General features: G+C 39.9%; 1 protein-coding gene across 3 annotated transcripts; it reads right to left on the bottom strand.

Annotated features, from left to right (window-relative positions):
- Window positions 1-234: 234 nt before the first annotated feature.
- Window positions 235-25,343, bottom strand: RIPK1 (receptor interacting serine/threonine kinase 1). 3 transcript variants are annotated; one of them, XM_050311278.1, is made up of 12 exons: window positions 25,164-25,343; window positions 19,553-19,764; window positions 17,711-17,864; window positions 16,675-16,812; window positions 14,083-14,311; window positions 13,103-13,252; window positions 11,904-11,980; window positions 10,173-10,263; window positions 7,263-7,964; window positions 6,105-6,176; window positions 3,924-4,088; window positions 237-3,202 (listed from the first exon to the last, which is right to left on the bottom strand). In XM_050311278.1, exons 2-12 carry the CDS (start codon window positions 19,702-19,704, stop codon window positions 2,916-2,918), a joined length of 2,217 nt encoding a protein of 738 aa, XP_050167235.1. In that variant the 5' UTR covers window positions 19,705-19,764; window positions 25,164-25,343; the 3' UTR covers window positions 237-2,915. The 3 variants fall into 3 exon arrangements, with proteins under 3 accessions (XP_050167250.1, XP_050167243.1, XP_050167235.1); XM_050311286.1 differs by lacking the exon at window positions 19,553-19,764 and having other exon boundaries at window positions 236-3,202; XM_050311293.1 differs by lacking the exons at window positions 17,711-17,864; window positions 19,553-19,764; window positions 25,164-25,343 and adding an exon at window positions 15,998-16,204 and having other exon boundaries at window positions 235-3,202.
- Between the last annotated feature and the right edge of the window lie 2,507 nt (window positions 25,344-27,850).

The raw sequence follows: 27,850 nt of genomic DNA, 5'->3' as shown, positions 1-27,850 counted from the left end.
CTTATCCCCCATTATTTTCCATGCATTTTTGATCTCTCATGATAGGTTGCTTTTCAAAGATCAACTCCATCCTTGTTGTTTTTTTTTTTTTTTTTTTTGAGCAGGGGGTGGGGCACAGGTGGTACATGAAATGAGCAACCCAGTCAGTTAATATTAGCTGATTTCTCTTCTATACTTAACAATTCTGTAAATTTTTAGCTTGGGGAGAGCACTAACTCTTTTCTTTGGACTTCTTGTACACCATTTACTTTCCCATTTCACCTATTGTGTTGAGACCTATAGCTTTGTTTTCAACTATATCCATCTTAAGGAACAAGAGCAGTCTTAATTAAAAGATACCAAGAGGATCCACAGAATCCCTTGGTAGTTTATTCCAGTAGTTAATCATCTTTATTATTAAATACATATTCTAATTTGGCATGCCTGGCTGCAGCTTCCAGGCATTGGGTCCTATTATGTGGTTTTCCACAATATGCTAAAGGGTTTGTCATACTTTTGATTTTCTGCCCAGGAAGCTGAATCTTCTCTGTGATTGAGTTCTGTAAGGGCTGTGCTGAAGGAGTTTGTCTCTAGCTGTCAGTTTAGTGGTTGTTTTCTATATCATCTGCAATGTCACCTGAACTATGAGCACTAGTCTAGAATTGGATTTGACAAAACACCAAAGCTAAAATGACCTTCATTTCCCATGTCCTACTTTGAAGACCTAGGACTGCCCTATGCCTAAGTCTTGTTCTGAAATGCTTCTTGTTTTTGTTCTACATCTCTGTTGTCGTTGTTTCAGAAAATAAGGTCTGGGCTTGCTTTATTAAAGACAAAATGAAGCACTTAATGTATGCCCATTAAATGATCAGCATTCTTTCTGTGTAAAAAGTAAGACAAGGATCTTATGATGGAAAAATTGCATGTTGTATAAGAAAGACTACATATACGGGAGACTTTAAAAAACCAGTAGGGGCGGGGGAATTAATGTAACAATACAGTGCAACTAATGTTAACAGGACATAAATAGACTTTATGATCTTTCGGGAATCTGTTTCATGAAGTAACATAGTAGCTGCTGGCTGTAACTCTCTGTGGACTGACACAGAGAAGACACCCCCTAGTCTATTTCTCTATCTACTTTAAGAAGAATATTTTTTTTTCTTTTGGAAAGTGTATGCTTATTATATTAGACAGGTAAACCATTTCATTTTCTATTACACTCAAGAATTTATATAAAATTTAGCATGTTGGTAAGTGAAAACAGTAAGGCAATGCAATAAATTCTGAGGAATTAAAAATATAAGTATTACTATAGTACATACTGATACATCCCAAGCTATCCCATGGAAAGGAGAGTTCAATGTGCATTAACAATAAATATAGAAATGCTCCACTGTGTGAATGGATGACATGCTCTTTGTATAGATTTCTTCTAAAGTCTCCATTTTGGGGGCCCATTTACACTATTGCCTTGTAGGTTTGAAGATGACAAATATGTTGATGCTTGCTTTGATTACAGTTTCATTTTGATTCCACTAAAATGGTGGCTGCTGTATCAAAGAGCAGAAATCCATTTTAACTACACTTTCATTAAATTATTAGCCTTCTTTGACAATAACACTGAACATTTATGAACACTAATGAAACTTAGTGCTTTAATCTACAGCATAAATAATTACCTGCTCTGAAACATCTGCTGGAAATACCTGTAGATTTGATGGAATAGGAGGTATCATCCTTTCTCGGAAGGGTTTCGCATAATTATTCTTTGGGCATAAAAACTTACAGCTCAGTAATTCTTTCACAGATCTTGCACAATGAGATTATGTCAATATCAGGAAGTCAGAGTGACAAGGAACATCTCCAGATACTGGGATACCGTCACCTACACTACAGAGCTTTTCCAGTGTTCCCCAAAACAACCTGAGTGCTGTGAAGAAGCCTTTGCACAATATTTTGGAGGTTTAAAGAACTTGCTATCCTGGCAGCAGGCTGCAGCATCAGCATGCCATCTTAACCTCAGCACCCAGAAACATTCCCAGGCACATTTAATCTACTAATATAAATGCAGTCCAAGAGATTCAGAAATTAGTGACATTCTAGTCACTATGAGCCCCTACAGTGAGTAGGAGAATGGGTCTTCTGTCAAGAGGTAGGTAATAAGTCACCTTTCCCTTCCCAAAGCTGTTGTATTCCAGAGTTCTTACTTTGGATTGCATACAGATTGAATTTATTTTTTCACTGTTTCATAAAGCAGATAAGAAACTTGATATGTAAAATCTTTTCTACCAAACAGTGTAAAAATCTAATGCAATATTAACTGATAAAATATCAAGTATAGACTTTTTAAGCCAGAAATAGTTTTTGCTTTTATTTATGCTGCTGTTCTGCATAATTCTAGACAACTGTATTTAATAAAAATTATAAAAATATTTGAAAAATAATGTTATTGACTTAAAGCAATTGGCACTTCTGGCAAAATTTAAGAATTGATTTAATTTTCTGTACAAGTTTTTCAAGCATTAAGTCAGTCTTTTGCATATTAATACTCATACTGCTGTGTTGAAATGACATGCTTTTGTTCTGAACTGAACAAGGGTCCCAAAATGTTTCAAGACAGAATGCTGAATCGAGGAATTCTGTGCAACACATTCTCCTTGAATCAATATTTCTATTGCATTGTTGTTGTTATCTTTGGACAATCATTCTATTCAGAAGGAAGATGCTTAATTTATTTTATCCTTTGGAACGTCAAATATCGTGACATAAACTTTTTGATTTACTGAAGGTATTCATTGAAAACTGTTTGGCAGAAAAACTATGTTCCAAAAAGTCTGTGCAAGAAGAATTCCAGAAAGTCTGTTCAGAATTATTTGTTATTGGAAGGTCTTCAGCAAAAAATACCCTCCACTTTCCCACATTTCTCAGTCAAATTATTCATCCTTGATTTGCATCAAACTAGTGAGGAGATCCAGTCTTTGGCAGCCAAAGAGGGCCTTGGCCAGTTTTCCAACTGTAGCACCTTTGGAGCCTTCCCTCATTTCCCACTTAAGCAGCATTTGGTAAACTTTTTCTTTTAGTCCATCTCGTTCATAATCGTGATCAATTTCATCAATCTCAGGATCACAGAAGCCCAGTTTCCGAGCACAGTGCTTCCACTGCTTAGCCAACTTTTCTCTCACTAGATTCAGATGTTTGGCAGTCAGGACAGTAGTATCATCTGCAAGAAGAAGAAGAGTGTAAGAGAAAGGCATTGTCTAACATTTCTTCTGCTCCTTTCGCTATATCTCCTGTCCTCCCCCAGCTATTTATTATTATTTATTATTATTATTATTTTTATTATTCTGTCTGGAGACAGAATCTGAGTGATATAACCAGAAGTGGATTTCACGGAGGCAACATAACCCAGCGATGCCAGGAAAGAAACGCCTGGTCAGAACTTGTGTATTCACAGGTCAGCTGCTGGACTTGCTCTTTGATCTGAAGCTATCATAGTTTGTGACTTAAACCTGCAAGACTGAAAAACCCCTTCCTGGAGTTCTTAAACAGATGTATGGTGTGTTTTATATTCCAGGACACAAATGATTTGTTTACTTAAGAATACACAGGGATAGTTTAATGTGGTAATGACCAATGAAAAAAAATTAAATTTCAAATCTCCCAACTTCTACCTGAGTGAAGTGGTCATAAGTTCTTAGATGGGTTTAACTTTTGGATTTCCCTGCGTGATGTCAGGCACTGGACTCTATGATCTTCATATCTCAGGATATTTAAATATCTCAGGATATTTAAATTCTAAAATTTAAACTGTAAGTCAGGTGAGGACCTCCAATTCTAGCCTTGCTTTTACCAATTTGAGTGTTTCATACATTCCACATCAAATGATTCTTGGATAATTACATGGGGAGAATACATGAAAACTAGGGAGATATTTCTCTTACCAAATATACCCATTGCTTCATATTGTCTATAATTTGCTTCTGTAGCAGCAGGAGAAGTGCTGATGTGCTGATTCTGCTCTTCAATCTTCATGTAGTTGTGGGATCCAATTTGAATTCCAGAGCTGTTACTAATGTTGTACTTGATTGAGTCATCTGTATAAGGGACTTTAATACAAATTTATAAACAACTGCATGTGGTTCAAAATGTCAAGAAGTAACATAAGGAGAAAGAAGGTTCTACTAATAAGGGAAGTGATTAAATATTTTCATTGCATTAATGTAGAAATAGCCATTTAGGCCAACTGTGAGTGTATTTTCACTATGCAGTGTGGCACAAGTGTACTTCAGTGAAAGCCCAGTCTGTTCTATAACAAAGTGCCATAACCAAGCTTTACATGCTGGTAGTGACTAGACTGTAAATAATGTTCCCTGCGCTTTGGAAATGCGTAGCAGCAGTCTCACTTTCTGTTGGCCAACAGCTTCAGGGGGTCAGCCTTTACTTGAATGCTTTTTTCTTTTAAATCTCAAAGCTTCACTTCTGCATCTCAGCTTTACTTTTCATAGATGTAAGTTCAGGTTTACAGTTATGACTTTGAAGTTCTGTGAGACTACAGTAAATCATTTCCTGTTGCTCATAAGAAGTGATTAGTTAAACGTGTAATTTGGTCTTTTGCTTACTCTTGTCTGATTTCCACACATAACATGAAACTAAGTCACTATTCATGTTGGGTGACATCAGTTTTCTATTTTCTTGACAGTGTTTTCTGAACTCTGCTTGGATAATCAAACATTAAACATTCTAACTCTAGTTTAAATGGTGAATCTCACAACCTGGGTCTAAAATTGAAGTACAGATACTTAAAATGATACTCCAAACTCTATATTTAATCACACAGAATTATGGTTAGATGCTCAAACGTTCTTGTTGCACACTCAACTGCAATGTGAAATGTGGAAATCTATGGTTATGTTATGTATAAAAATCTAAGTGCACTTAATTTTTGTTAACTGGAGGCTGCAAGTCAGAAATACTTATATGTATGCATGATTAGTTTCTAGAAGTTACAAAAAAAGGAATGCATTTTATGCCAGGGGAAGTTTAGGTTAGATGTTAGGAAGAAATTCTTTACAGAGAGGGCAATCAGGCATTGGAACGCCCTACCCAGAGAGGTGGTGGATTCACCATCCCTGGAGGTTTTTAAAAAGAGATTGGACATGGCCCTTAGTGCCATGATATAGTAATTGGAGTTGGATCAGGAGTTGGACTTGATGATCTTGGAGGTCTTTTCCAACCCAATCTATTCTATGATTCTATGATTCTATATCTCATAATGTTATGATTCCTGTAAACTTTTCCTTTTTTAGCTAAAAAAATGAAGAAATCTCATATTTTTTCTATGTTCTTACCTGGTAACAAAATTAATCTAGAATGTACAAAATGCTTTGTCAATATTAACAGCAAAACTTCCTGTGCTTATAAATCTCCTTTCCCAAGTCTCTACACTTTGCTGCTTGTCATGGTTGGGTTATCATCTAAAGACTCTAAGGCGCCCATAGTCAAGAAGACAGAAACCTGGTGTTTCAGGTTTTCTTTGTAGGTGTAGACCATTTATAAACTGGACAAGCCTTGAAAGGGTTAATTAAAGAGTTCAGGGTGCCCCAAGCAACACAACTTGAAAGAAGCACATATTAGCAACTCCTGAAGGACATAACACAATTTTAGGGGTTCAAGACAGTTGAACTGTAGAGACCTGTGCCCCAATGAAGGCTGATCAGCATGAAGCCTGCAGCTAGAGATTTGTATTAAAAATCCAGAGCAAGATAGGACAAAGTGTCCCAAATGTGTGTGTGGTTCAACAGTTGGGCAGAGTCACAGCAGCTTGATGCTTAATCTAAGAAAGTGACTAGTTTAGGTGTGCAGGAGATTTTGCAATGCCTTCATGGTTTTAAAAAAAGTTCTTACATAAAAGAAGATGTTGTCCTTGATTCATCTTGTTTAATGGCATGTATAGGTTCTGCTAGAGACAGGAATTAGTTTTACACACTGGTACTGATAACTTCAGCTATGGTTAGAGGTATTTAGCAATAACATATATATTTCAAGTTCCTAAATTTTTTGTTTTGCTGGTCAGGATGCAAAGCAGGTTGGCTCCCAGGACAGATGAAGGCTACAGCACTTACCCGGGCTTACTCCTGGTGAGCTAGGATAATATGCAAAAGTTCCCCTTGTGAAAGAAGTGGAATCCTTGTTACCTAAACAAAGAGAGAAAACAAAAAAAAATGCCAAAAGCATTATGTAAATAAAAAAGCAAATGTACTTAACAATGGCTGCCATATTTGCAACAGTGTGAGTACACAGTGCTCTCAAATACAGAGCGATGTGAAGTTTTTTCATTAGCAGGATTGTATCTGCTCAAATAACTCTACTTGAAGCAATGATGTCATTGTGGTTTTTGCTCGGTGACTAATAGCCTTAACCATCCTTGGATCCCAGTGAGGGCAATGGGCTTCCATGTGGGTGTATGGATACCTGGCGGTGTGGATCACAGCACGCTGAAGTTATGGACTGAGCTGCCTTGTATCAGGTGTTCCAACTGGAAAATTGCAAACCCTCAAGCGTGCTCCTGTTGCTTAGTGCTGAGATTGACTGTGGTTTATATTAGCACACAGCTTGTGACCAGCTCTAGCAAAGGCATGGGACATCACTGCATCTTTGTTGGTGGCAATACTATCTGGCAGAGATGTAACTTCCAGCCCAGGGATGCTCACAGATGAGCTCTACAACTCAGGGCAGCAAGGGCAGCTGCGTTACAGTCACCCAACAAGTCAGTGGAAGAGCCGCAATGCAGCTCTTCTGCATCTCGGTCTGGTATCTGCTACACTGTTTCACACACCCTCCCTACAATAACTGTTTTCCTTATTCCTTTCAAACAGAAGGTTTTCCTTTATTAGTGATGTTGAGAGTTCTAATGCCTGCCTTCTGACATGACAGCTCTCAGATTCATTTCTGCAAATAAACTCAAATAACTAACTAATCAGAGTCTCTGCGCAAGTAATGTAATAGAATAACACCTTTGTGGCATTCTGCTTGTAAAAAGCTAGGCATTCTTTATTTCATTTGAAGTTGACAGCCTGAAATCAGTGAAAGCAGCTTAATGAAGTCAAAGCTAGAGTGTTTCAGAGAGATGAAGTAACTTCAGATAAACAGAGAATTTAATGAAATAACTTCACCTTTGCTATGGGTTGTTCCTTAAGCTGCAAAATGCTCTTGACCACTTCATTGAATAGAAGAAACGTGAGTTTTCAGAAACACAGGTGTTGGGGAAAGAGGAATCTCACCTGTATCTGTGTCTGAATTCTTCAAATACCGGTTTACGCTGGATTGTGACTGCAGGTTTTGGCCAGATTCCGGCACAGGAGTTTTACTTAGGCTAAAGTTGCTGGCTAAACACAATCCATAGAGATCCTCTGGGTTTCCTGTTAGAAGACTGTTATGGTTTGGCCCATAAAAAACTGTTCCCGGGTTTGCTGTTGTTGCAGCTGCCCGTGACCAGAAGTTTGGATCAGGGTTTGGCCGGACATATGGATTAGTGTTTGATCCTGCCTGAGACCAGAAATTTGGATCGTGGTTTGACCAGACATATGGATTAGTGTTTGATCCTGCCTTTGACCGGTAATTTGGCTCGTGGTTTGACCAGACGTATGGGTTAGTGTTAGACCCTGGTTTTTCAGCTCCTGGATGCAGATCACTCTTCTGGGAAGCAGGAGATGGCTTTGCAAATGGATCGCAGGAAACTCTCCGTCTCCTTTCTTCCTCTATCATTTCAGGGGTGTATAGTACAGGTGGAACTGCTTTATCCATCCGGCTCCCGAATACATGATAGTTATATTCACACTGAAGTTTTCTTTCTAGATCATCAGCAGCCACAAATGAGGTCTCACAGCTCTCAACAGGCTGGTTCTCGGAGGGGGCAGCAAACAGGGCTTCATTAACATGGCTGGTCTCGGGACCTTGGGAGCTGTGTAGAGAATTAGGCTGATCTGAAAGGGAGGAAAATTAGATGTTTGGAGAACATCTGAATTCAACCTGTTGCAATGATACTAGAATCTATTAACCTACCTTTATTCTTATGGTATGTATAAGAGGTGAAAATATAACATTACTCTCAGCATAAGGCATTCTATAAAATAAAACACAGCTTTACTGGTGAGTATAACAGGTTTTTATCTAGAAGTACAGATTTGTTTAGGCTATAAGTGTCAAAATCTCACTCAAGTGGTGTGAGAATTCACTGCACACTCTGCTTATATTGAAATTAAATTTTCAGCCACTGAAACAAACATTCCTGAAGGCATTTGCAGGGTCTGATTTACTGACATGTTGCCACTAGCATAAACTGGAGCTTAATCAGTGCAAAACTGAAGTGTAACAGGATGGAAAATAACACCTCTGTAATAACAGGTATAACTTCATACAGCACAAATAATTTGTCACTAAAATCTTATTTAAAAATGATTATGTAAAATATCCTGTCTGGGTATTTCGTGATGAATACTTTTGTCTAGTTTATTCTATATATATATTTTTTACAAGTAATGTCTACCAGATAAAATAGTCTGTGTCATCTACATTTTTCAAACTAATTCTCAATATCAAAAGAAGCTTTACTTCAGTCTTGAACCAGATGGAGTATGATCTGCTGCAGCATTCCAGATAAGAATGTAAAAATCTGCTTGTGGTAACTTGTACTTATATTTTTAAGGGTAAGACCACAGATGCTTTCTTCAAGTTCTGAAAGCTTTACATTTTTCTAGAAAACATTTTACAGTGCCTAAACCACGTGACTCTTACAAATCACTCAAAATTGGAATAAAATGTATGTATGTGCTTCTATTTAGCTCAGATAATGCCAGTGATTTTTTTTGTGTTATTCAACCCCCCCCAAATTACATGATTTCAGGCCATATTAGGCAAGACCAAAATTAGCTCCTTTTGATGGTTGTATATTAGTACACCTTCAGTCTGACTTGCTCTGCTCCTTCTATTGCCATTGTTGGAGAGGGAGTGGGAGGAATAAGCTAATACAGAAATAACCCCATCAAAAGAGATAGCTATTAGCAATTCAGTATTAGCATAAACGATACGGCGTCTGTTCTCCAGGGAAAGCTTGAGATGTATGAACAGATCCTGTGGGATGCCTTTCACTACCACTGTCTGAGTAATGCCCATTGATAAGAGAAAAAAAAAAAACAACTTTGACTGACAGGCTGTCAAGATAGCATCTTTCTGCAGTGTAGATTCACAATAAAGCTTTTCATACTTAAATCACAAGAGCATCTGCGATTTGCAGCAGTGATACCTGATTGTTTCTGCTAAGCAAGTGTAACTCTGCTCATGTAAAAATACAGCAGTGGGGCTGCCCCAAGTCCATCAGTTCTGCTGAGGAACAGTTATGGCAAACCCAGGTCTGTGAAAGATTTATTAGTTTCACATTACAGTTTAACATTACCCATTTAATAATGTCTTTCAAGTAGACAAGTGAGCTAATGTAGCAAAATTTTATTTCTACTGAGTTTTATATTATTTCTTGTAAATCAGTGTTGCAAATAAAATCCTATGTCCTTTGACATTAGGAAACTTTGGTTAAAGAATTCCGGATACACTGCTACAAAACTCTATCATTATACATATTTGTGAGACACATCTATAAAATCACAAAACATGCAACTCATCCAAGACTTGATAGAAAATAGGAGAGGAAGGAGAGAAAAATAATCCATTAGTGCTCCTCAGATTCCTTTGAAAGCAAGTTAATAAACAAAGGAATATGTTACAATTATGCATCCTGGTTATATTCAGAGCATTCATAAGAAAGGATGGAGTAAAAAAAAAGAGTAAATTAAAGCCTGCAGAGCAAGCAGGCATAAATAAAAGGATGGGAAGAAAGACGAAGTATGAAAAGTAATCATCACGGTGACCATTGAAAAGTCTAATATTGAACAAAATTTTCAGTGTGTAAGATGAAAGCAGAAGACTGTAAAATGAAATGGGTTTGAACTGTGGGTGATGGAAAACTTAAAGTAAGTATGACTTCTGGGAAGAAATTTAATATTTTCGGTGATTACAATTCTTTCTGAAGTGCTGAATAATTGAGTTTCTTCATAACCCCTTAATGGTAAGGTTACTTGCTTTGTACACAACTTTATCTTTGGCAAAATACACAGAATAATTACGTGCTAGTGACTTACCTACTTCACCATTACTGCTATCTTCTGGTACAGCATCTATTTGGAGGGATTCCATTCTATTCAGCAGTTCATTTGACTCAGGCCACATTTCCTGCATGTGAGAAAGAACAAATGATCAAGTCATAGGCAAAAGCTTAACTAAAGGGAGTAGAACCTGCAGAACAAGTTTAGAGGAAGTTTTCAGGAAGAAGCAGTACAATTTCCTTTCTGTAAACACTCATCCTCACTTCACTATAAAGAAGGCAAAATCTATTCCTGTTCTATTCTTGTAATGTTCCCATTATTCAGACTTAACTGGAAATAATTTTTTTTAACCTGGAAAAATTATTTCACAAATTCACCAAGTGCTTCTTACTTGTAAAATAATTTCCAAAAGTAGGGTTTGTGTTTGTGGGGTTTTTTTTAATTAGTTAAACCCAAGCAGTACTTTAACAGATTAGAGGTGAACAGCTCCTATCTATCCCTTCCCCAAAAAAATCAACATCCTTCCAAAAGCAAAAGGTGACATTCTAAAGCACATTTTAACTGTAGGTCCTTGGATTTTACATGAGCAATTGAATTGCTTGAGGAGGGGGATGTTGGATCAGATGACCTCTGATTCTCTAATTCCCCTCTGGTCCCTTTCAACCTCAACTGTTCTGTGATCCTTTTAGTTAGGAGGCTGTGGACTCTGCTTGCATGATTGCTGGGGAGGAGGGAAGGGAAGTTGTGCCCAAACCCTCTAACTCATGTTGCTACTGAAGCTGTACTAGTAATTCACCATATTGACTTGACTTGCATGCTCTATTGACATTCTCTGCCCTGATTGTAATGGATGCTTTCCTTCCTGAGAAAGTAATAAACTCACAGCCCATTTTCTAAATAGTCATTGTCTCCCTATGACTTGAAAGGTACATCTGCAGAGAGCTAAGGAAGCTAGTACAACTGGCCATGATCCCGATTTGGGGCTGCTATCATAAATTAGACATATACACTTCACATTGTAAGTCTGGTCAAATAGTCCAGGAAATCTGTTTCATCAGTCTCATTTTGCAAAACTTTGTTGCTTTTTTAAACAGTCGCTGTTGCTTTGTAAACATCACATGAAATGAGAAACTTTCATTACCACAATTGAAGACTTGGTGACAGAAGGAAGCACTTTTAACTGTTCTGAGCCTCACTTCACAGCAAAGGAGTGAATGCCAGGAATTGTCACCAATAGCTGTCAGTACTAGTGAAGTGAGTAAATTTGTAAAATCTGTTATAAAAAGGTTCCATAATCAGCCTAACTGTTCAAGAAGTTCTTATTCTCAGTAAGGAAATTATTATTTTTACCATAATTTATAAACTTACAGTCAGAAAAGTAAGAGAAACCAACTTGGACACTCAGGAAAACCACCTGAACTTAAATTTTACCTGTGGTACAGCTTCCTGGTCTCAAGCAGGCTGAGACCAGGCTCATTAAACACTGCCTGAATACAGGACAAAAATTACCAAGAATTTTAAAGGTTACTTTAAATCAGGTTCTGCTACTTTTGAATTGCTTGGAATAACATTTTATTTTATCAGTGAGAATTAATGGATATATGAGGAGCTTTTGCAAAGTATCATCATAGAATCAGTGTGTTGTTCAGGTGGAAATTGACCTTGGGGGACCTTGGGCCCAACTCCTGCTCAAAACAGGCCATAATTGGGGTTGGGAAGAGGGGATGTCAGGAACTGACACCACAAAATGCTTAGAAATTTACTCACTTTTAAATTCTTCAGATCTTCTTCAATATCTTTTCCTAGATTTTGGTTGTAAAATGGCTTGTATCTTTCACTGATTTCTGCAAAAAGAAAATAACTAAGTGAAAGTGGGTTTCAATGGAAAATAAAAGTTACATACTGTTAACAATCTTGATGGGTAAGGATTGAATAAAGACTTCTATCATGTCAGAAACAGCAAAGTTATACATCTATTTGGAATTTGTTCACATGGTATATTTAGCCTTAAAACAGTAACAAGAACAGGATGACTTCCAGGGATTTTTGTTGTTGTTGTACTTCTTTTTAGGGTGAAATCTCTCTGTATGTGACCTGTAGCTGAGAACACCTTTCCTTGACTTGTATATGGGAAAATTAGAAGCTAAGACCCAATACAAGCATAAATGTAATCTATTAGCAGTAGATTATGTATGTTAAATATGGAGATAGTAGGTGGTTTCCTCCTGGTACACAAATTTTGTCTGAGTATTTAAGTACACTCCTGCTGTATATGAAGATGTTGGTGCCCCTGTCTAAATACAAACCTCAGTTTCCTATTATATGTTGGGGTTTTCTTTGTAGGTTGTGGGTATTTTTGTTATTTTGGAGTTTTTTGTGTCGGCTTTTTTTTTTTTTTGACACTATATATCGAGATAGAAAGAAGAAATGAGGAGACATAGGATTTTGACTTATTTCCTGAATGCTCTTATAAGTTCTCCTTCCCAGATCATTCAGCTAAGACTTCTACTGACTGCAAGTTTTTTGGGATCTGACCATACGAAAGGATGATGAGCTAGTCAAAGTCACTTGGATTGCTTATGGAAGAATTACTAGGACAACTTTTGAATCTACAATATTTTTAATAGGATATTTTCTCAGTCATAGTCAAGCTATACTACATCCCTTGATGTTAGGTTTTCTAAAAATTTCAGCAGGAGGATTATATTACACTGAAGAGAAATTATCATCAGGTATAAAGTGTCATAGCTCCATCCACTCACTAGTATTCCTCAAATCTGTAAATGCTTGTACAGGAAGCATGCTTTACAAGGTATGTGAGTTGATATTTCGGTTTTCAACGAAAAAAATTATATTTGAAGAGGAAAACACTCAAGTTTGTTTTGCTCCATTGCAAACTATTGATGGACACAATCGATAAGAATCCTAACAACCAAAACAAAAAGAATCCTAAAGCAATGCCTTACCTGCAAAGGTTGGCCGTTTATCTGACTCTTGCTCCCAGCATTGTTTCATTAAGTCAACAATTTCCACTGGACATTTATCAGTGATCTCCTTTAAGTCTGGTCTGTTTCCATTCATGACGCCAAAGCAAATCTGGGCTTCATTTATACCATCTGAAAAATAACACTTCCTATCAGATCCTGATCACAGGTTTTGCTACCTTTCCATAGGTAAAAGAAACAATGAAGCAGCTCCCTGTGTGTTTGTGGATATGTAAAATATGATTTCAAAGATGTCCAAGTTACATCTACAGATATTTCATATTAGTGAATTTGAATCCACTGCCCTAACTTCCATGGATTAGAGATTTATTTTAAGATTAGTGGATTTACTTTTATATGTAAGACATGCCCAGTGTGAGCGAGGGTGACAGAGCTAGCTCCCTGGAACCTACATCTTGCTTATGCTCTGCACTGGGTGTGAACACAAAGATGGCCACATACGTAACATTTAGCCATTTAGTTAGCAAAAAATCCATTCAAATTTATAAATGCATTACTCTGGAATTCCACAGTTGGCTCCTATTTTCTATATAAGCACATTAGTGCATGTTGAGAAGTTAGCACCACGCAGCTGAGAAGTGGTAACTGTGTGTGATCATTCCTGGTTAAAGAGAAACCACACGTAACTAGTCCACCTCATGACATAGTGGACATCAAAGTTTCCATTCTGGCCCACATGAGGTTTGTCTAACTTCTGCCACTGAGTCCAGTTTGTGCCCACACCACCAAGTTTCAGCTGACACCTGCATTTCATTCAGATATTCTTGTTCATGCTTAGGAGTCAGGAATGATGCAATTAATGCCTCTTGCTGGCCATGAGATGCCAAACAGGCCTCTTTTAGGCCTTGGGTGATTTAATCTACTAATCTTAATTTTATAACTTTAAGTGCTTAACATTTGTAACTTCATTTTGTGGTGGCATCCTTTTGGAAGTAACTTACTTTCATATGGTTCCTTGTTAGCAAAAATTGCCCAGATCACTATGCCAAAGCTGTAAACATCTGATTTTTCCACTGGTTTTGCATTAACACTGAGTAAATGCTCTGGGGCCATATAGAAAAGAGTCCCAGCATTGTTCTGGCAAGTGCTCTTGATTTGCTTCTGTCGGACAGTTTCTTCTTGGGTTAGCTTACTCCAGTTCTTAAAGGAGGCAACACCGAGGTCTGCAATCTGAAAAATGAGACATGTCAGAGCTAGTGCTGTAATGAGGAAGAGAGAAACAAGTATTTCATGCAGTGCTCAATTTTACAATTATTAATAATAAGATAATAACTTACCTAAAAATGAAACACTAGAAAAGATGCAACTAAAAAAGGGAAAACAAACTATTTGCTTTTTTTGTTTTGTTTTGTTTTTCTTTGGTTGTTTTGTAGGTTTGATTTGGGTTTTTTTCCTCAATAAAGTATCACTGCCAACTGGGAACCATTAGACTGAACCTTTATTATTAATTTAGCCTCACTTGGAACAATTGCACAGTTAGATAGAAGAGATTTGGTTTTGCTTGTATTGACAGTCATGTTCGAGGTCTGTCTGTGGGACTTGTGGGAGAACAGAAATGCATATAAGAAGAAGCTAAGATTCAAATATAGAAGCAATCTATGAGATGGGCAGATATCCATCCTCCCTCACTGCCCTTTCCATTTAGATTCCATTTAACTCAACTTCCTTAGATCTTCCTACACAAAAGAGGAAGAAGGGGAACTAAACCAAAGCGATGTGTATGACAAAGAGACATGGAAAAGGATAGCATGGAATAAGTTAAAGCAGGGATACCTGGGTACTGTGTGTTTGACAAAGTGACATTACCAAAACTTTAGGGTACAGTTTTGCAACTAGAATAATGGCTGCTGATGAAGAAAGAAATCCTTCCTTACTTTCCCCAGTCTCCTATTATGTGCTCCCTCTGCTCCTCTTGTTCCAGCACTGACACTTATCTGGGAAGAACTAGTGCAAGGCACGCAACCAGCTTGCTGAACAAAGTTCTCCCCAACAGAAGGGTAGCACTGCCAACAAGGTAAATGGTAATCTGCTGGTATGGCTTCCTAAATCAGGACAGGGTGATCAGATTAGTGCCAGTGCTAACACAAGGGAACAGAAGGTCAACAGAAGAGGAAAAAATGAAAGAAAATGAGACTGTCTCCCTTGGCCACAGGCAGCTGTCAAACAGAGCTGTGTAACCCAATTACTTCAAGTGAAAACTGAGATGATATCTTGCCTCACTTTTAACTCACTTTTCCTTTCTCTCTTGTTGTCTCTAACTAGCTTATTATTCTTCTTGTGTTTCTGAAGCTTTGGGCTGCATTTTGAGGTCATGTATTCAGAGGAAAATGTAAGTGACATGCTGCTGAGGAAGTAGGAGTCCAGATTCATGTCTGAGAGGAGGTTTAATGTGATAGAGGAAGATATAAATCTTTCTACATTTGCAGTTTCCTAGAACAACTATTTCCTTTTCTAAATATTGACAGTGTTAAACACATTTAAACAGATGGCTTAACAACAGCTGCCTTAAATGATACTTTTGATCAAGCTGCTTAAGGAAGTCTGATCTGATTCTGAATTTAATCTTGGGTTCCACCTCAGTTTGTCATGTAGTGTGATGATAGCCTGGTTTGGTCTGGTCCATAAAAGCAACCTGAAACCCCAAACCCCATCCAATTTTTTTGGGGAAAAAAAAAATTTTTTAAAAAATTCTTATCTGCAAACTGCTCATACTGGTCAACATATATTGTTACTATATTTACCTTGGCAAACAACTCACTCATTTATGTGTGAGAAATAGAAAATGACAGAGCTCTCTTCACAGAAATTTATTCTGTAGTTTCAAACTATAATGGGGTGGTTATTTCAACAACTCACCTTAACCAGAAACAGGATATTTGATGAGGACTGCTGCATATTCCACTCAGGTTTATTCCGCAGTAGCCTCTACATCTATATGTCTTGATACAAAACCCCTCTAAAATTAATAGAAGGGCTTTGGAACAGGCTTCTAAGCCATTCTTTGAAGTAGTGTCCTGATGTTTTTTCTTTTTGTAGCTGCTGGATGTCATTTTAAAAGGATGACTAAAGAAAAAAAGAGGGATACAAAAGAGGAAAAGATAATAGCCAAAAGACGGAAAGAAATAAAGAGGAGGTAAAGGCAGGAGGAGAGATTACAGCAATCTAGGACAAAAGACATGATCCATAAAATATTTCATTTTGTTTCAATCTCTGTGTTAATGTTTGTTTTACTTTTCTAATTGTTTTGTTATTTGTAGCTCATTAATTCTCAACAATATTATTTTTTTAATGCCTTTAGTAATTTTTTTTTTCACAGCTGGGGGAATACTCTGCAAATCTCAGACTCAGAGGTTGTTGAGGCTACCATACTTAGTGAATCATGGCTAACACTCTTTTAGTGACACTCTCGTCATGATAGCTCACTAAACTACAAAGGAGTTCATCCTACTAATGTAGGAACACTAAGCAGTGCAGCTGAACTGCATTCTTCAACCCATATCACCAGCTTTCTCCATTTACATTTTAACAAATACCTTAATGTGGAAGTCTCTGTCCACAAGAATGTTTTCTGGTTTTAAGTCTTTGTGTACAAAGCCTTGCTCATGCAGATAAAGCATTCCTTCTGTGATCTCCAGCACAAAACGCCCTTTCACTGACAAAGGTAGTGAGAGCTAAAAGAAAGAACAAGAAATGCCACCTATTAAAAAATGCAACTACAACCATCAAATTGAAGCCCAGTCTTTAGAAAAAGTTTCCTTCTCAGTCTCAAGAGTGCCTCTGCTCAAGCTATGGCAAAAAACTGCATTGCCAGCTGGTCAAGGGAGGTGATCGTCCACTCTACTTTGCACTGGTGTGGCCTCACCTCAAGTCCTCTGTGCAGTTTTGAGCACCACAATATAAGAAGGATATAAAGCTACTGAAGAGCATCCAAAGGAGACCATCCCAAAGAAGATGGTGAAGGGTCTAGAGGAGAAGCCATATGAGGAGTGGCTGAGGTCGCTTGGTTTGTTCAGCCTGGAGGAAACTGAGGGAAGACCTTGTCATAGCCTACAGCTTCCTCATGAGGGGAAGTGGAGGGGCAGGCACTGTTCTCTTCTCTTCTCTGTGATGAGCTTTCTGGGAGAATGGCATGAAGCTGGATCAGGTGAGGTTTAGACTGGATATCAAAAGGTTTTTCACCCAGAGGATGGTTGTGATTTTTGGGGTTATCCTGTGCAAGGCCAGGAGTTGGACTTGATCATCCAACTCAGGATGTTCTATGATTCTAAGGCCCTTCTTGGACCTAAATTTGGCATTAAAGTAACTCTATAGTCACTCCATATTTACAGAAGCATTGTTCTTTAGAAAATTCTCCACATATCTCTACAAACCCTTCTATAACTTTTTAACCTGTAACTGATCTGCTCCTCTGTGATGCACAGGAAATGCCACTGGCACAGGATGCCACTGGCTTTTTAATACGAAAGAAGAACGAAAAAGTAACGACTCCATTCTCTGGAGATGGCAGTAACATCCTGTCCATTTCATGCACCTTATCAGCCCTAAGGAATGAAGTAATTGACTGCTCACTTGCTGTAGCACTTTCATCATGTTCCCCCGGTCCACATACTCCATCACAAGTGAGTAGTTTCCATCTTCCAAAATGATACCCAGTAGTTTTACCACACGGTCATGCTGCAGTTTGCGCATTATCCTGCCTTCTTCAAGGAGGGAAACATTGTATCTGTAAAACACAAATTACACTGAATTTGGGTGCCAGACTAGAAAGAACACAGGGATGAAAATTACATTGACTCATAATGAAAACAATCGCCAAAAATGTCAACATCCCTAGAGCCCTTGTAAGATTAACCATAGCTTCAGCTGATTTTTAATTGATACAGCTTTGTTCAGGCCAGATTGTATTCTCTAAGACTCTGCTCTAATGCCTTACACAGAGACTGTCTGCTCAGCCTGATTTTAAGGCCTGCTTTTCAGAAAGTCCATAAGCATTCTTTTTATAGGTGCACTGCTCGTTATGTATGTCCAAATCTTTGAACAGGGGTGGGATCAGGGTAGAGCTGAAAGAGCCTTGGGATAAGGAGGGTCAAGACCTTCTCCACTACCTCTTGTACAGGAAACTCAGAGGTCTCATTTTTGAAGGGCTGGTATTCACGTCCATGTTCAAAATGCATTTATTATAAGGAATCCACCCACACACTGGATGATAGCATTTGCTAATAATTACTATTTAATAATTACTATTTAATAATCATTATTTGCTAATGAGTTCAGAGCCCAGCTCTTTACCTGGGCCTCAGTACAACCCATCAATAATCACAGATATATAGCTGGGAGTTCACCAAGGGTGCTAAAAAAGGATAGTATCCATTATATAATATAGAAAAAAGGGTGGTATTTTTACTATTGCTCCTGTTCTAGTCATCAATCAAAAGGATGTAAGAAAATCTTGAAACTATATTGCTTGCTAATGCTTTCCTACCCTGTGACTTAAAAGGAAACTGCATTTTCTCTCTGTATTCTTCCACAGTAGGAGGAGAACTGATTGTTTTGTTTGCATTAGACTCAGTTAAAAAATATACTAAAGAATTTTAAGGATTGACAAAATTATGAGCCTGTGTAGTGAGAAAGTAAAAACACAAACCCAAAAATAAACTTGACAGGCTTGTCTGTTTTAACTGTGTTCATCCCAAACTGTCATTGCAGTCAACAAACTACTAAAATCTCTTAATTTGCTTTCCACTGGCAAAATAAAAACTCAGTTTATTTATTATAACCCAAAGTAGAAAGAACGAGGACTTTTGTCTCTCTCTAGGGGATGACTCATGAGAGAGCTTCAGGATTGTTATAGCTGTGAGGTAGCAGAGCTGCAAAGTGACCTGAATCCACTGAAATCAACAGCTAATTCAGTTCTTGAATTAAATCAGTGGGCTTGGCTCATTCTGCTTTTTTCTCAAGGGAGAAGGTTCCATTCTTCATATTATACATGTGGGGTTGGAATCCTGCTGGTAGTTTATATGTGTTTAATTTCTAGTGGACATCTACATTTAGATAACTGTATTGTAAACATATCTGGAAGTCTGAAAATATCATGTGGCCACTGAGTTCCTGCATTTCCTTAAGTGTGCAAGAGTCCTCTTGATTCTTAACAATTCACAATAGTGATCCCCTCAAAATGAAAAACAGGAACTTGACTTGAACAATAAGCTAAAATTTAAAAAGTTATCTCGTGAGGGGAAAAAGGAAAATTTGCATGACAGCTGCTAGCATTATCTTATTTGCCCCATATACAGTATCTCCAGAAGCCAAAAATCCGAAATTATTACACTCTATTTAGATTTATCTCCACTGAGTTTAGAGGACTTACACTAACTGAAAGATAAAAAATCAGAACTGAGATGTGAAACTTACTCAGTGCGCTGTGGTCCTGTATACACTTTTTTTAATACTACATATCCATGTTTCTTGTGCAAGCATAAAGAAATTGTTCCAAATCCTCCAGCATCTAATTGTTTTTGTTCAAGCAAATCCTGGGTGTTCATGTGGATGTCTTCCAGAGACATGTTTGCAGTCTTTGTGGCTTAGCAATGAAAACTCAATCAAGTACCCTAGTGCTTCTGGACCTGTAGTATATAGGAGGAAAAAGAGGTGTCATGATCAGGCATTTAGCTGTTCCACTAAATAAATCTATGTGTAAGGAGTGGGACAGAAGCATAAACTCTTGTGACCCTTATAACCAAAGGGCCTCAGTTGGAAATCAAAGATGCCTTGGTTCTTGCAGAATCATACCTAAAGATCACAATGATTTATCCTGACAATCCACTACAGTTATATTAAGTTGACGCAAAACCATTTCTTCACCTGAGGATCTCAAAGCGCTGTTAATAAATAGTTTTTATCCATATAATATGCAGTAGATGGGTACTGTCCCTACATTTCATATGTTCGAAACCCAAAACCTCAAAAAATCAAGGGCTGCAGTCCCAAAGGCAGGTAGTGCCCAATAATTTTGATAGGTATTTATTTCAAATTCTAAATTGCCTTGACATGGGCCTGTCAGGTGCCCAGATACTTATAAAACTCTAAGCTATGTTTTAGACATCTTTGAAAACACAGCTCTAAAGAGTTTGCTCGAAGTGCAAACCAAGCAACTAAACAAAAGTTTTCTCTGGAGGGTGAAATGAAGAAACCCAGCTTCTGTGGGAAAATTATTTTCACAGCTGTCTGAATTTAAGGAGACAAGTGCTAGGAAGGAATTTGGTGGGGTGCATGGCAATTTCTCCTCCAGTCCTCAGAAAGAAGAGGAACAAAGAAATTTTGAAGGCCTGTAGTAACTCTTAAGTGTGCATGAAGACAAAAAGAGTGTTTGGGAATCTATGAAATGGGTAGATGAGTAAATAAACCCCAGTGGATGCCAGACTAATTTCAAGCCTCTAGTAAAGCTGCAATGCTCTCTTGCCTAACATGTCCCTCAGGAGGTAAAACTCAGAAACAAGGCTAGGCAGCCCATGCCTTCAGCACATGCCAGCAAGCTGCATTGGTAGCAATGGTGCAAGCCACAAGCTCTGCTTTTCTTCCCTACTAAATTTTTAACTTTACATTTTTAACCTTACATCAGGTAAAGAAAGTCTGCTGAGAAAAAACAAAGTCCAAGAGACTGGCAGGGCTGTTCAGTTTTCATTCCTCTTGGGTAATTATGACACAGATATACAGAGCTGGGAGAAAGGCACCAATTCAAAGTGCTACTATCAGTAGATTGGCTTGTTTGGGTAACTAAGAGCTCTAAATAATGTAGCAAAGGGATTCCCAAATTTTTTAGACCAACTAATGACTGCTAACTCCTGTTAACTACTGTGCACCTGTATCATCAAATCTCTAATTGAAAAGATTGCTTAATGTTGTTGTGAACATCAGCTGCAGCCTAATTACAGCTGCCCAATTACCACAGCCTCTTTCTGGAGCCTAGGAACTAAGGAGTTAGTGAAAGTGAGTGTGGAAAGTAGGCATCTGTGGGAAGAGACACGTTTAAGTGAAGAGCTGGAAATTGTCTGATCAGTTCAATATTGACAAGCCAAAACAGGGAAGAGTAAATTTAATTAAAAATAAAATGTTGTGCCTGTAGAAGAGAGAGAGCAAGAGCTTCCTCTTCCAAGCACATCTATAGACTCTGTGGGCTGTTGTAGTATAGATAAGAAACAACTTCTCTACACCTGGAGCTGTGTGCTGTCTTCAGTGTTTTCTGCTTTGGCTTTCCTGACTTCAAAAGAATGCAGATTTTTGTTTTGCTGGAGTGCTAGCCTGCATTATGAGCATAGGACTGAGGATATGACTGCATTCTTATAGTAAGAAGGTAAGCTCTGCTATGCCTAATAATTGTTAGAGGAGATTGTTGTTATGTTTTGTTTGTTGAGTTGTTTATTGTTTGTTAAATTCCTTTACAATTAATCAAATAGCAGAATAGCAAATGACTCATAGCAGTGCCAAGAATATTCACTGCTTCTCTCATAGGTGAGCTTTTGTCTCCCTGGAAGTTTCTGGTGATGGTTCTCTAGATTTCTTGAGGTAGTGCTCCTGACTTTTGTGCAGATGGGGTGGATGTAACAGGTACAAAGGCCTGAATTCAGTCATAAGACTTTAATGTGGCACAAACTAACATTTTGCTTCTTTATCTGGAGTCTCCTTTCAAGAAATGATTTGAAACCATGTATCTACGTTAATTTTTCCATGCTAACGGTAATTTTATGCATCTAGGTAGTAGTGATTCCTGTAAGAATTGTATGTGCTTTTCTTGTAAATGCAAAGCAGACATGTATTTTTGAATGGTGAATCTCTAGACTTGCACTTATACCATTGATAGCTTGAGGCTGCCATTTAACATTATAACCTGACAAAAAACCAGCTCTGCCCCAAACTGCAGCAATAAAGAACCTTGTTCCTATTTACATTTTGAATAACTGTTCCTACCAAGCAGCATGTAACTGTAACTAGAAGTCTTGGAAATTCAAAAGAAGTAATAGCTTATGATTTCAGAAGTTATCTGCTGAAATGAGCTGGATAACATTCAACAACATGGGAGGGAACCCTCCTCCTTGGGTATGCTAGGGTGCTATTACTGTTTTTGTTGTTGCCATTAAGTAATGAGGTACTCTGAATAGAAGCTCTCTGACCTAATGACTTATTTCAAAACCAAAGCTTTTCTGTAAATTGAGTATCATAGGAAAGCAATCTCTAGCCAGGCTTTAAAGCAAAGACTACTTATTCCAGTATACTATTTAACATGAGATACTGGTTTATACTACCTTGAAATGCAGAAAAATCAAGGCAGGAAGCTCAAAGACCCAAGTTTATTCCAACCTTACTGCTTTTTATTGACATACAGGGTAATTAATGTGTATCCTCAGCACTTAGGATACATTAAGTATCTGTGGTTAAGAGAACAGAAATTTTGCAGTTTGATTTAGCCTACCCTTTCAGAAGCTACGCATACTTCCAGGGGTTAATTTGTGTTCTATGACGTAGTCTTCATCTCTATACTTGATTGATTATAAAGCAATTTTTTAAATACACTATGCTGAATATCTGTATTACAATGGGTTCATATTTCATAGAATCATAGAATCGGGTGGGTTGGAAAGGACCTCTGAGATCATCAAGTCCAACCCTTGATCCACTACCACCACAGTTACTAGACCATGGCACTCAGTGCCACATCCAGTCTCTTCTTAAATACCTTCAGAGACAGAGAATCCACCACTTCCCTGGGCAGCCCATTCCAATGCCTGATTACCCTCTCTGTAAAGAATTTCTTCCTAATATCTAACCTAAACCTCCCCTGGCAGAGCTTGAGACCATGCCCTCTTGTCTTACTGATAGCTGCCTGGGAAAAGAGACCAACCCCCACCTGGCTACAATCTCCTTTCAGGGAGTTGTAGAGAGTGATGAGGTCACCCCTGAGCCTTCTCTTCTCCAAGCTGAACAACCCCAGCTCTCTCAGCCTCTCCTCATAGGACTTGTGCTCAAGTCCCTTCACCAGCCTGGTTGCTCTTCTCTGGACCTGCTCCAGCACCTCAATATCCTTCCTGAACTGAGGGACCCAGAACTGGACACAACACTCCATGTGTGGCCTCACCAGCACTAAGTACAGGGGAAGGATCACTTCCCTGCTCCTGCTGACCACACTGTTCCTGATCCAGGCCAGGATGGCATTGGCCTTCTTGGCCACCTGGGCACACTGCTGGCTCATGTTCAGCCTCCTGTCAATCCAAACTCCCAGGTCCCTTTCCACCTGGCTGCTCTCCAGCCACTCTGTGCCCAGCCTGTAGCACTGCAGGGGTTGTTGTGGCCAAAGTGCAGGACCCGGCACTTGGCCTTGTTGAACTTCATCCCGTTGGAATCAGCCCAGCTCTCCAATCTGTCCAGGTCCCTCTGCAGAGCACACCTGCCTTCCAGCTGATCGGCACTCCTCCCCAGCTTGGTGTCATCAAATTTACTAATGGTGGACTCAATCCCCTCATCAATAAAGATATAGTAATAATAATAAATCAATAAACAATAAATCATCAATAAAGATATTAAAGAGAACTGGACCCAACACTAAACCCTGGGGTACACCACTAGGGACATTTACCACATGCCAATCTGTGTTGTGAAAATTCTGAACACTGGTTGCTAAAAGAGAGGATATTTTGCCCACCAGTATGACTAGTGTTCTTTAGAGAGGGATAGGAGTGTAATAACTGTGTTTGCGGCATCTTTCTTTTTAACATCATGGTTATGTCCTCTCCTCTAGCCCCTAAAGGGCACAGAAGTTCCCAAGAGTCATGAGCTGGTCATTAGATCATATCAGGCCCGATCACCATTCAGAAGCAGTTTGGTTGGTTCTGTTGATTTATTACTGGTCTGATGCAGATCTGACTGTGGCATGTGTGGTTAAGGAGGATTGCTGAGCACATTAGCATGGTAATATGAGAAATGGTGACATAGTGACATGCTGATTGCAGCCTTTGTAGTCTAATGATACTCTTAGCACATAAATTCCTGAGAGGTGTTACAAAGTATAATTGTAGGAAACCAATGTGTTTTCAAGCGTCAAAACTCATGGCCACTTAGTTATCAGGAACAAAAGGGAATAAAAAACAGGAGCCAAAACAGGTATCTCCAATATGGGTACCAGGAGATAAATGGAAGGGTCGCTGAGGACAAAAACACTGCATGTGTGAAAGATGTTTCAAAAGTTGTCAGGATACCTCAACTGTATTGCTGCAACTTTCATAACCCATTCCATCTAAACCTTTCTCTTCCACTCAGGTTTTTCAGCTGATGCATCTTTTCACTGAGGAATGATTTTTTTTCTTCTTCTTTTTTTTTTTTTTTTTCCGTTTGGAAATAGCAAAGTAAGTACCTGTGTCAAGAGCATGTTACATAAACATGAGCGCGTTACATAAAGGATCCCGTGGGAAAGGGAGAAGGAGCCAAGACAAGGAAAGCAAAAGTGTAACAAAACATGAGTTTTCTTAGGAGCAGAGCAGAGGGAGCACGGGAGGGGAGAAGGGTGGGGTCTGTGCAGTGGCCGTTCCCGCACGGGAGTAAGAGCAGGCTGTCTGGGCAGGGCCGTGGCTGTCAGGGACAGGCGCCTGCAGCCGGGCCGAGCCCGCCCCCGGGCGGGGAGCGCCGAAGGACCCGCTCGCCGCGGGGCCGGGAAGCCCTAACGCGGGTCTCCTCCGGCCTAGTTCCTCGTTGGCCGACTTGCCCTGTCGCCCTTCTTCTCCTCCTCCCGGCGGCTTCCTGCCGCCGCGGCCGCCTCTCCGCGCACGCACCGCTCCCCCCTCCCGCCCCGCCGCTTCCCGTTCCCCCTTCCCCTCCCGAGGCGACCCTCCTCGGCGGGGCGGGATGTAGCGCCGCAGCCCCGCCGGGCCACCCCTCCTCGGGGCGCGACACCCCGGCAGCCCCCCCGGCACCGCCACCGGCGTCGCCGCCGTGCTTTCGGTTCCGGCGGGTCCCGCTCCCGGCCGCCGTGCCTTACCTCGGGTGCGCCGCTCCTCTCCGTCCTGCCGCCTCGCCGCCCCCTGCGGAGCGCCCCGGCCCCGCGGCGGCGGGAGGCGGGCCCGGCCCGGCCCGGCCCGCGCCTTCTCGGAGCGCAGAAGGTGTCTGGGCTGGCCCGAGGGCTCCGCGGAGCTGCCGCTGCCCTGGATGCTGTGCGATGACTCGGTCCGTGCGACGCAACGCCCGCCCTCCCACCGGGAGAGGAGGGCGGGAGCCCTGCCCGTCCCCAGCGCCGCCGCCTGGGTGAGCCCGCTGCGCAGTGTGAATAGTGAAAACCTGGCCGCGTTACCGAGCCCGACAGCAGCTGAGTGCGTGGAAATGCCTTTCTCTGTTGAGGATTTGGTGCTGAGATGTGTGGCGGAAAGTTGTTCGGGAAGGGTGGAGGCAGGAGTTTGTCAACAGGGTAACTGTAACACGAGCCAGTCCCGGGGACAGCTGGCGCGAAATAGATAACCTAAAAGGACCGACAAATCCCGTCTAGTCCATTCTCCTCGGAGGGTCGGGTATGTTGCTAACACAGGTGCTTTACGTAAGACCGATCGCTTTGCCATTCATCCAGTGAAATGATGGTGATGATGAGTGTCTACCCTCTTGGCCCTGATCCTTCCCATTGTGGGGAACTGTTGCGCTCTCCACGGTGCTTTGCAGTGGAGTTCACAGCTCAGTATTACCAGGCAGTACCAGAAAAGCAGCAGATCAGTCTGAGAGGGTGATAGCAGCCCACAAATTGTGTCCTTCATTTCTCCCTGTGATGGTCAGCAACGTAGTATCTGAAACCATCCATGTACTCCTAAAACTATCCATGTACCCCCATCTGCTCTTCCAGGGAAGACACGGTCTGTTTTGTGTCTTCTGATGGCCAGCACATGCATCTGCTAGGGGCAGGGGACTCCTGCCTGCCAGCTTCCTGAAAGGTGTCTCTTTGGAAAGACAGAAAGGACACAGTTGGATGTGGGCAGCTGTGGTTTTGGAGAGGTAGAATAGCCTTGGCGATCACTTTCAAGATGAAGCTTTCTCTCTGAGTATCGAGACTGCACTGCGTTGGACAAACTTAATAAATGGTTTCTTTTCAAAATCTCTCTCACAAAAAAAAAAAAAAAAACAACCTGAGTGCAATCGTTTCCCCTCAAAAAGAATAAAATAGAGTTGGCAGTGGAACTAGTGCATGCCCTGTTTTCCACTTATTCTTGATCAGCTGGTATTGAGACAGGAGTTTAATGCTCTGACAGCTCCAGATGCAAGGGCTGATCACACCTACTGTAATGAGGAGACTTGGGATGGAATCCCAGATTGCCAAACTAAGCTAATTCCAGTTTGTATACAGCCATTTCATGTACAAGGATTTTTTTGTTTTGGTTTGGTTTAGTTTGGTTTTTCTGCTTTTGAGCTTTGCTTTGTGTATGGGGCTAAAAGCATGGGCTGAAGGCAGGGAGAAAAATGGCTGAATTTTTAAGAATCGTGTGGTTAAAAAGCTTGCATTCTCATACAGTGGTGTTTTGCCAGGAAGCACTAGGCAAAAAAGACTGAGATTGGCATTTATTTGTTGGTGTTTAGAGGTCAGTGCTGCCAGTTATGATATTTCCTCTTTAAATGAATAGGGAAAATAAACTGACCCAGAAATGCAATCTTAATTTAGAGATAAATTTCTTAATTCTGATTGAGAAGAAAGGAAGGTTATCTTGACATGGACAATAAGTTCAAAACATTTTTAGTGCTTTTCACAATAATGCATTTACATAAGCAGAAATCTTCAATTTTAATATTAATGAAAATTAAATAATGCCATTAGTTCTCTTTTTACTTTAACTGAAACTTGCACTAATCTCAATGAAACTTTTACATACTTCGTACTAATAATCTCAGCCATCTTATTAAAACTTATAGTAAATAAAATATAAATACATCAAATTCTCAAAAAAAAACCAGAGGTGTTTGACATGTAGCTGGTTTTATTGCCAGCAGGATGAAATGTGCAGGTTTCACTGCATCACTGGAAAAATTGTAGGGTCTTCTGTCACCTTTACTGAGTGTTCTGAAGCGATCTGAAAAGAGTAAGACTTTGAAGGGCTCTGGAATAATGATTGAGTGGGCAATGAGACAGAAAGTGAAGGTCAAGTTATTAAAGGATGCACATGAGAAAAAAATTTACCTAAATTGATGTATAAAATATTGGGCCTTGAGCTGACCGTTACCATTGATGGCCAAGTTGTAGGGTTACAAGAGATGCAAACATTAGCTAAAGCAAACCATGTTTCAGAGGTGATTATAAAAGGAGCAAAGAAAGTCACGGAGTTGACTCTGCATGTGCCTCTGGTCCCCTCTTCTCAGTAATGGGATAGTGAGACTGGAGGAGTTCAGAGAAGGAAAACAAGGGTGCCCAGAGGCCAATGCGACTTTTCTTGGAAGAACTAATGAGCAGGACAGGACTCCTTGGCCTGGGAAGGAGATCATTTAGGGGGGAAGGTGATGCACATGCACAAAACTCTGAGCAGTGTGTAAAAGAACAGATGGGATTGATTATTACTGTTGACTGGGAGGAACCAAACAAAGCTCCTAGGAACCAGGTGTCACCTTCCCAGGGCTCCCTCCCCACCCAATGCTTCATGCAAGGAAAAACTGACCTGCTGGACTTTGCCAAAATATACTGGCTGCTTGAAGTTGACATGA

The sequence above is a fragment of the Myiozetetes cayanensis genome, unplaced genomic scaffold (genome assembly GCF_022539395.1).
Source record: "Myiozetetes cayanensis isolate MyiCay16 unplaced genomic scaffold, myiCay2020 scf1, whole genome shotgun sequence".
Lineage (NCBI taxonomy): Eukaryota > Metazoa > Chordata > Aves > Passeriformes > Tyrannidae > Myiozetetes > Myiozetetes cayanensis.
Note: the sequence above shows the minus strand (reverse complement) of the source record. Positions and strands in the feature narration are given on the sequence as shown.

What these genes read in the sequence shown, in the direction of transcription:
- RIPK1 (XM_050311278.1), bottom strand. Translation starts at nt 19,704, where the DNA reads ATGTCTCTGGAAGACATCCACATGAACACCCAGGATTTGCTTGAACAA. An exon ending in TGATGAAAGTGCTACAGCAA is followed by an intron (nt 16,813 to 17,710) that starts GTGAGCAGTCAA and finishes TCTTTCTTTTAG; the next exon opens with CTCTCACTACCTTTGTCAGT. An exon ending in TAAACGGCCAACCTTTGCAG is followed by an intron (nt 11,981 to 13,102) that starts GTAAGGCATTGC and finishes TTCTTTTTGCAG; the next exon opens with AAATCAGTGAAAGATACAAG.